This window comes from Mus caroli, unplaced genomic scaffold (genome assembly GCF_978045245.1).
Source record: "Mus caroli unplaced genomic scaffold, Mus_caroli_1 scaffold_7, whole genome shotgun sequence".
Taxonomy (NCBI): Eukaryota; Metazoa; Chordata; class Mammalia; order Rodentia; family Muridae; genus Mus; species Mus caroli.
This window is the reverse complement of record NW_028227262.1, coordinates 119,852,359-119,861,533: the sequence shown is the minus strand read 5'-3', so window position 1 is coordinate 119,861,533 and position 9,175 is coordinate 119,852,359. Positions and strand designations below refer to the sequence as shown.

At 45.5% G+C, this 9,175-nt stretch overlaps 1 protein-coding gene across 2 annotated transcripts in view; it reads left to right on the top strand.

The window, feature by feature from the left end:
- Nucleotides 1–4,442: 4,442 nt before the first annotated feature.
- The window catches only part of Ahcyl2 (adenosylhomocysteinase like 2), a 148,196-nt gene continuing 143,463 nt past the window's right edge, over nt 4,443–9,175 (top strand). For both annotated transcript variants that reach the window (XM_021164573.2, XM_021164572.2), the window contains exon 1: nt 4,443–4,883. In XM_021164573.2, coding sequence (XP_021020232.1) covers nt 4,515–4,883 — 369 coding nt within the window. In that variant the 5' untranslated portion in view covers nt 4,443–4,514. The remainder of the gene's footprint in view (nt 4,884–9,175) is intronic.

The following is a 9,175-nucleotide window of genomic DNA, read 5'->3' as shown; positions in this document are numbered from 1 at the left end:
GTATGTCACACTGGCCTTAATTTTCAATTCTGCTTCAGCCTCTGATAAGCTGGTATTACAAGCTGGCACCTCCATGCCTGCCTGCTTCTTCTTTCTTATTTCAGATGTAGTTTTACATCCACAAGCTCAGTTCTCTTCTTGTGCCATATGGGTTCTGGGGCTTGAACTCAGGTTGTCAAGCTTGCTGGTAAGTGCCTCTACCTGCAGCAGTATTTGTCTTGCCAGTCCCGTCCTGTCCCATTCATCCATCTATCCATCCATCCATCCATCCATCCATCCATCCATCCATCCATCCATCCCATCCATTCACCTATCTATTTTTGAGACTGGGTCATGCTATATAGCCAGAATGAACTCATATTCTCTATGAAGTTCTACTCTAGACATTGGAAAGATACTCTTTTTGTCTACAGAATTTTGAAATTCCACAATGGTATAAATCAACAGAGGTCTGTTGTCACATACTGTGCTAGGCATCTAGTGGCTCCTTTCCTGTTCCTGCTCTTACCCGGGTTTTATACACAGCAGGCAAGTCCTCTACCACTGCTGTATCCTAACTTCCTCCCTATTTCTTTTGTGCGTCTAGAACCTGTCCTTTTATTATTTGGGCTTTGTGAGCAGGTTATCTAATTTATGTACTTTTCACATTTGTGAGTTTCAAATGAGTACTTTGTCTCCATCGTTTCCACCCCACCCTCTCCTAACGTTTTATTGTAATCTTCTGTGGTTTTGTATTTCCTTATGGTAGTGTTAGGAATGGCACCCAGGCCTCTGAGCATGTGCAGCAAATGCTCTGCCGCTGAACTGTGCCTGCAGCTCTGCTTTTGAGATGTAAAGAAAAGAATGTGTTCACCTAAAGGAATGGGGGGAAAACTAAGGAATGCTACAGCTGTTCAATGCATTGAATGTATTATGCCAAAATATACATTAAACTGCATGTAATGCATATAAACTACCATTTTCAACATCTGAGCAAAAGATAGAAAACATCTTTTGTATACAGAAGTACGCACACTGTGATCTCAGCACACCTGGGAGGTTGAGGCAGGAGGAATTGCTGAAGTTTTGGGCTAGCTTGGTCTAAATGCTAAGTTCTAGGCCAGCTAGGCTGCACAGGGAGATTCTCACCTCAACAAACAACCTCCACAACAAAAAATTTCTACTTACAGTTTTCTAATGAAAAACAAAATCTGCTAGCAGTTTTCATTTAACCTGTGCTGTTGTTTTCTGGATGTTTATTCCTTGAAACTGTATGCTCCTTCACAAAATCAGTATTGTAAGTCGCCAAGTGAGTTGATGGTAGTGGGACACAGTCTATATAGCCTAGGCAGGCTTTATTAATGTTTCGGTCTAGCCCAGGGCATCCTCGAACTTACAAATTCTTCTTCCTCAGCTTCCTGAATACTGGAATTATATGTGTGCACTACCAGTTGTTTTACAATTTAAACTACGTTAGCCTCTACCTCTTTTCTTGTGTTGATGGAGATGGAACCCAGGGCCTCACTGCATGCCAGGATTCCTATGGCATCTTGCTTTCACCTTAGAGGTTTGCTTCACATGTCTGGTGACTGGCTATCTGCTCACGGTGTGGCACGAGGTGTTCCCTGGAGGACGGTCATCACTGCTTATGATCTGGCTGGCCCATTTCCTTGGAGAATTCCTCAGCATTAGTTTCTTCGTTTTCTCTCTTGGATCTCATGGAAGATTATTATTGTCTGCCTGGCTCCTGGAAGCTGAATGAACCAGACGAAGGAAAAAGACCTGTAGACCTAAAACGTCTTTTAATATAGTTAATAGACTTGTGTGTAATCTTCTGGTTTCTAATCTAGTAATTCCATCTTCGAGTATGCTTGGTTTGCCTCAGCAACAAAGCTGTGCCTCAGAAGCAGCAGATGAGTAAGATGGAGCTAGAAAGCCTGAAGAACATGGTCTGACTTGGTTCCAAGTAATGTTAGAATCTGGGTAAATAGGGGCTAACATCTGTCTCTTTTCAGGGCTCAAACTCCTTACGTCTCATCACCACATCCCCCTGAAGGATCGGCTCTTCTGCTTAATCATCAATCCTCGTGGCTGGCCAGGTAAGCAGCTGCTGGGTATGAGTTCCTCACATGCCAGGTGGCTGCGCTGCAGCTCCCTCATGCATTGGGGGGAAGGAAGAAATCGGTTATAAAGTTGTTAGCCCCTGCCCAGCAGCTGGAGGATGAAGCTCTGGGCCATTTCTTCGTTACAGGAAGGAAATGATCAAAACCAGACATGTGAGGAGAAAGCCTAATAAGCTCTTGTGTCTGGCAGACTTTTGGGTTCTGTGGAAATGGCAATGCTCAGGTGCCTTCCAGCATAGACTTAGAGACCGGGAAATGACAGCTCCCAAAGCTCGCACATGAAGAAACTTCCATGGTACTAGAAGGATCATGGCAGGAACTCAAGCAGGTGATTTCTCCGTTTGTCTCTGTCTTATTCTTGCTTAGAAAAAAGTAGCTTTCCCAATGACAAGCTGGCCGGTAGGCCAAGGGAGCTGTTAGGGCTGCTGTCACTTTCTGAACAGCCACAAACCATAATCCTCTTTGCCTCAGTTTCTTTAGGAATAAAGAAGCCTACCTCATAATATGCTAAAAGAGTCAACCACATTTTAATGCCCTTTTCCCCCTTTAGGTAATATTCACATAAACATTTAAAGACTGTGCAACTAAAATAATTTTTAAGCTTATGCATACGTGTGTGTCTGTAGGACAAGAGGGTGTCACACCCCTGGAGCTGGAGTTGCAGGTAGTTGTGAGCTGCCCAATGTAATTGTTGGGAACAAATTCCAGCAAGGGCTCATAAATTTTGAGCCAACTCTCAAATCCCTAGAAATTGTGGTGTAATGTATATGTGTGCTCTTTCTGTAATGTATATGTGTGCTCTAGCTGCTTGTACGTCTGCAGGTCAGAAGAGGGCATCAGATCACACACTATGGTTGGTTGTGAGCCACCATGTGGTTGCTGGGACTTGAACTCCAGACCTCTGGAAGAGCAGCAGATGCTCTTAACTGATAAGCCATCTCTCCAGCCCCTAGTCTAATTTGATGTTGTTGTTATATGCCCCTTCCCCTTCCCCGCCAGGGTATCTCTGTGTAGTCCTGGCTGTCCTGGAACTTGCTCTGTAGACTAGGCTGCATGCCTCTGCCTCCCAAGTGCTGGGATTAAAGGCTTATGCCACCTCCGCCTGGCTTTTAGTCTGATTTTTAAAATTATAAGCATTTATTTCCTTTTATCATTAAAAGACTATTGGAGAACTCTTCTTAAAAGAAAAAAAAATTCTATCATCAGTAGAACATTACTTTCAGGTAAGTTTCTTCTTTTTGTGACAGGCTTTGGCTAAGCAGTCAAAGCTAACCTCAACAAATTTCTGATTCTCAGGTCTCTGTCTCCTGAGTGTTGGGCTTACCACTATGACCTACCCAAATGGTACACAATTTTATTCTATTTTTGTTATTAAAAATAAAACTGGCAGCTGGTGATCTGGACAAAAGTTAATTAATTTGTTGCTCTTTTAGAGGGCCAAGGGTAGATTCCCAGTTCCTCTCTGGTCCTTTAATTACATGTGTGCGGTGGAATTAACTTTTTTTTTTTTTTTTTTAAGACAGGTCCTTGCGTTATAGCTCAGCTGGCCTCGAACTGTTAGCACTGGTGACGCATATGCTTCAGATGTTCAAATTATTACTGCGTACTCCACCATACCCTGACGAGATTTCTTTCTTTGGGGGTTTGATTTTAGTTACTTAATTCAAGAGTACGCCAGAAATCATGACGGCAGGAAATGGCTTATTTCTTTTCTTCTAGAAACCAACCCACTGAAGAAAGGCTCGGAACAGAACGGAGAAACTCCATGCCTTCCAGCCTGGAGCCGGAATTCATCTCACCTGACCTGCCGCTTTTCCTTTAAAGGCCGCCCACGTGATAGCACACATGCGCACACTCCGGAGGAAATTCACGCCGTCAAGGGAGCGAGTCATTCTTCCCTGGGGTTTCTGGCATTCCTTTCCGGAAACCGCAACCCCTCTGGAGACATTCTCCTCATCTATTCCTCATCTATTCCGTCGCGCCATCCGTTTTTATACTTTTCTGTTAGTCGCTGTCCTGGGAGTTTCCTCTCCACCGAAAACTACTTTCCGGAGGAAGGACGAAAGGACTACAACTCCCAGGGGACTCTGCGGCCTCTCCCCCCCACCCCCGCGAGTCGAGCGCATTGCAAGTTGGTTGCTGAGGTCCCACAGTCTTCTAGTCGCGTGCAGCCCGGAGCAAGCGCACTACAGGTTCCGTGGCGCCTCGCGCGTGAGTCAGACAGGGGTGGGGCGGGGCTCGAGAGGCCGGGCTGGCGGCGAGCGAGCGGGCGGGCGGAGGAAGGGGGTGGGAGCGGAGGCGATGGAGGGGAGGAGTGGGGGTATGGGGGAGGGAAGGGGAAGGGAGGCGGGAGGCGGGGCCGAGTGGGAGCTGGAGCGAGAGTCAGAGTCGGCGGTTGCAGTGGAGGCGGTGATGTCGGTGCAGGTTGTGTCAGCAGCGGCAGCCGCCAAGGTGCCTGAGGTGGAGCTGAAGGATCTGAGCCCCTCCGAGGCGGAGCCCCAGTTGGGACTGAGCGCGGCGGCCGTGGGCGCCATGGTACCCCCAGCGGGTGGCGGGGACCCAGAGGCTCCAGCTCCGGCTCCCGCGGCGGAGCGGCCCCCGGCCCCCGGCCCGGGCTCGGGGCCCACCGCGGCTCTGAGCCCTGCGGCCGGGAAGGTCCCTCAAGCGTCCGCCATGAAGCGGAGCGACCCTCATCACCAGCACCAGCGGCATCGCGACGGCGGCGAGGCCCTGGTCAGCCCCGACGGCACGGTCACCGAGGCGCCGCGCACGGTCAAGAAGGTACTGGGGTCGGGCTGCCTCGCTTCTCGGAGAGGCGGGGAGGGCGGGCACGGGAGTGGCGGCCCTTCACGGCACGGCGGCACCCCGTTCCACACCCTCTAGATCGTGGAGCCGAGAGTCTTCTCCCACCCTTGAACCCGCTCTTAGAGCGGCCGCCACCCGGTGCTCCGCTGCGAAGCGAAGCCTCTAGGTACCACGGGCGTACTTCACTAATAACATGGAGGTAGCGCCCTTCACTACTACTTGAACGAGGCAGGGGGAGGAGAAGCACCTACTACTACACCCGGCGCCTCCAGCACACTCCCGCGTGTAATTTTCCGGACTGTTCGGTGGCATAGAAAAACCTTCCCTCCAGCGATAAGGATAGCAAGATCTTTTTCCTTGGAGAACGAGGAAGCTGTAGGTAGCTCTCTATCCTGAGAGCTCGAGGAACCTTCTGAGTTGCCTAGCTTCTGTACAGATGATGACTTTCTGCCTTTCTGTGGCCAACAGCTCCCCACGGGGTAGTCCTGATCTGTGCCCTTCCTTTCTAGCCATTGCAATTCTCTTGTACTGTGATTGTAGACCGGTAATGGAAAGATGCTTCACTCACTCTGAAGAGGGCTGGTCTCTAGGATTACCAGATTGTACCCGAAGAGAATGCTTATTTTATTCATATCTTTATCGTGAGCAGAAAGTGTTGGGAAGAAATGCCTGCTACTTTGAGGAAAGCAATCGTTTGGGGCTGTCAGCTTCCTTCATGGATAGAAGCGTGTAATGATGGTACCCCCGTATTATTTATATATTGGCTATACCCTTTGCCCACTCCCCTCGTTTTTTCTCCCATTTATTGATGTGAGTACAAGAGGTAAAAGACAAGATCTTGTGGATCATCTAAAAAAATGTGGCTTTCATTTCTTGGGAACAGTATGAACACAATGATTTACATTTTTTCCCATTATAATGGGTGCGTTTAGTTCTGTCAGGACAACAGTAAAAAAAGTTATGAAGTGTACATTGGGTTTACTATGTAGAGTTTAGGTGAACCTTGGCTTCAGCAAAACATTTTGTTGTAATTACCTCATGACTTAGGGCAGTTAACTTTTTCATTTTGACTTCTCAAAGGTAGTGCTAACTGATGTCAGAGGCAAGACTGAAGGAATTTAACAGTGCTTTAGGGCATGCTTTGTCCTTTGCAGTTTGGTGTGTCGTCCTCCCCTCTTCATGCAATTATAGTTAAATGGAGGAATTACTCTTAAAAGATGCAGCCTGGGCTAGTGCTGGAAGTACTTAGGTCAAAATTAGGAAATCCAAAGCCTATTTCTCACTAGTTAAGATGGTTTGTAGCTTTGGTCAAATCTTTTTCTTGTGACTGTTTTTTTCTAACGTTTGTAATTTAGTTCTTTTAAGGGTAAAATGTTTAACAAATTACTTTTAGAGTGAAGTTTATACTTAGGTGCAGACCTAAGTTTGAACATAGTACTTCCTTCCCCAGATTTAACTTTTGAATAAGTCTATAAAGTAATTTCTCCTATAAAATGGGGGTACTAATTATGATTAAAGATTAAAATGTCTGTGGTCATCACATAGAACTTGGTATCTACAGTAGGATCTTAAACAATAACTTATTAAAATTTATTATTTCTCTTCTCATTGCTTAAGTATATGTCACTGTGACCTTCTCTGAAAAAAATACACATATTAGTAGTAGTTCAATGGATTCTGTATAAAGAATTAAGAAAAAAAAAAAGAACCACAGGCCAGTACCCTAGAGTCTGTTATTGAATTCTAAATGTGCTTCTTGGACACTTTCCTTGTTGCTGAGCCACCTTCTTCCTGGCTTTTTAAGTATCAAAATCATGTTCCATGATTCTAGATTTACTCAGCAGCCTCAAGGCTATGAAGACAGGGCTGAGCTTGCCTGGCAATTATAATCCCACCAGAAGCCTGTGTTACCTGCTGCACCGTCAGCAGGTAAAGTCCTGCAGCTGTGTGGCAGAAGGAAGGGCACTGCTGAGCTCGGCTTGGCTCCCTCTTTTCCTCTCCCCTCCCTGTTTCTTACTCCCTCTTCCCTTCCTCTTGTCTCCTTAGGGTGTCAATCTGTAGCCCAGGCTGCCTGGAGCTATGGAACTGAGGCTGGCCTCTTAACATCTTCCTGCCTCAGCATTCTGCTACTGAGATTGCAGATGTATGCCACCACACCTGGCCTAAACTTTTATCTTCTTTTCTTTTTTATGACAAGAGCTCAGGGGCTATAGATGTGGCTCACTTGGTCTCTACCCAGCAGGCAAGAAGCCCTGGGTTTGGTCCACAGTAACATGTAAACCAGGCATGGAGGTGCTTACCTGTAACCTCAGTACAGAGAACGTGGAGACAAGAGAACCAGAAGTTCAAGGTCATCTTTGAGGTCAGCCAGTCAGGGTGGCTTTGAACTCATGATCCTTTTGCTTCAGCTTCCTGTGTGCTGGGATTTGAAGTTTGTACCACATTTGGCTTGCCCTTTTTAAAGAGCACAATCTTTAGTTTTCTTGATAGTGAAGTGCCTACATTTTCTCCATGTAGAATGTCACTCAGTGCGGAAAGACTGAGCTGTTTTGATTTGTTAAGCCTGTCTTGCTTCTTAGCTTGTCTGGATAAGCCATTCTGCTCTTGACCGCCTTCTGCTTTATTAGAGTGTGTGGAAGGATTGGGTATTCCAGGAACAAAATAGTTGCCTTTAGCTCTGTAGATGGTGATTGTTGCTTTTATTTTTTAACTACCAGAAATCTTATTCATGTTTTTATATTTCCAATGATGTTTCCCTTTTCCTGTTCATGTATCAGTTATCAATTTGTTGGTTCTGTTACTCTGGTCAGCCACACAAAGGAAGTACGTAAGAGTCAGACTCTCACGTTCAATCGTTATAAGAATGGACACAATGGGGTGCAGGCTGCTTGGTCACATTATACTTTTTTGGCCCTTGCCTTCATCCTGTAACTTGTACTCTATAGGGCAGATCTTGTCATTGTGATATCATTATGATATTTGTATTTATTAGCTTTTCTTCATAAGCATACTTTCGGTGTACACAGTAAGTATATCTGAAGTAGTAATTTATAAAATGGGAAAATAAGTTCCATCATGAGTGGCTGTGACAGCAGTTAAGAGCGTTCCTCCCGTGTGAGCTTAGAAATGGCTGCTAGCACAGCAGAGAAAAGAAGGCAAAAGAGGACTCCTGAGAAGTTGAGACTCTGACAGTAAGGCTGCAGCCTAAGAACCTCAGCCAGTGTGAGCTTACGTTACTATCAGTAATGACCATGTTCAAACAGACTCCATGTTTTTCTTGGCAAACATATCTGCATTATACTTACTTTGTTGCTGTCAGGAGAGAATAAGTTGAGCCATGTTCATGCTTTCTTGCCCTGAATTGTTTAAGCCCTTGATTTGGTTAATTATAGATTACTGAAATTGAGTGTTTTGGATAGAGTCATGGGAATGTGAGAGCAGTGTGACTCCCTTGCCAGTTAGAAAAGTACAGCCTAGCAAAATGTTCAGTAAGGCAATTGGCAGTTGGACCCTAATAATAGTTACCATTAATTGGCCTTTTAGGTGCCAGGAATTGTTACAGGCATTTCTGTAATCCTGACAAGAAAATTATGAAATGCAGATGGCATTATCTCAGTTTTACTGATGAGGAAATGTGATTCAGAGAGCTTAGTGTCAACCCCAAGGTTATACGTCTAAAAAGTGGCACAGGGATTTAAACTTATGTCTGTCCCCAGAGCCCCGGTCTTTATCCCAGACAGAAAGCTCTTAGATCTTGGTCTCTGGTCTTCCCCCAGGAATCTGTAGGTTTCTGAGTGAACTCTTTAAGGTGTGTCTGTCAGGCTAAGGCTTAGGTCATTCCAAGACTAAAGTGAAGAGAGTGAGTCAGGCTTTTGGAAGAGGATGGGAGAAAACTGTACAAATGAAAACCTCAAAGAATTGTAAAGTTAGAAGATGTGAAGAATATTTATACAGGGGAGAAATTTAAGATTAGTGATACTAGCCTCTTGTTCGTAATTAATTTGTGACCCAATAATGTACCTCTCACAGCCCCCCCCCCCTTTTTTTTTAGATAGAGACTTACTGTTTATCCTAGGTTGGCCCATATAGTTCCATATGCAGCCCAGGATAGCCTCAGATTCCAGCTCTATTTCTACCTTCTAGTATTATAAGCGTGTGTCACCCTACCTGGCTTTATCCTTCCTTTTAAACGTAGGGCTCCGGTTCCTTACTGTTGCGCTAACCGTTTTCTTCTGTTCAGTAAGTCCTTCCTCTATGAATCAGGCTTT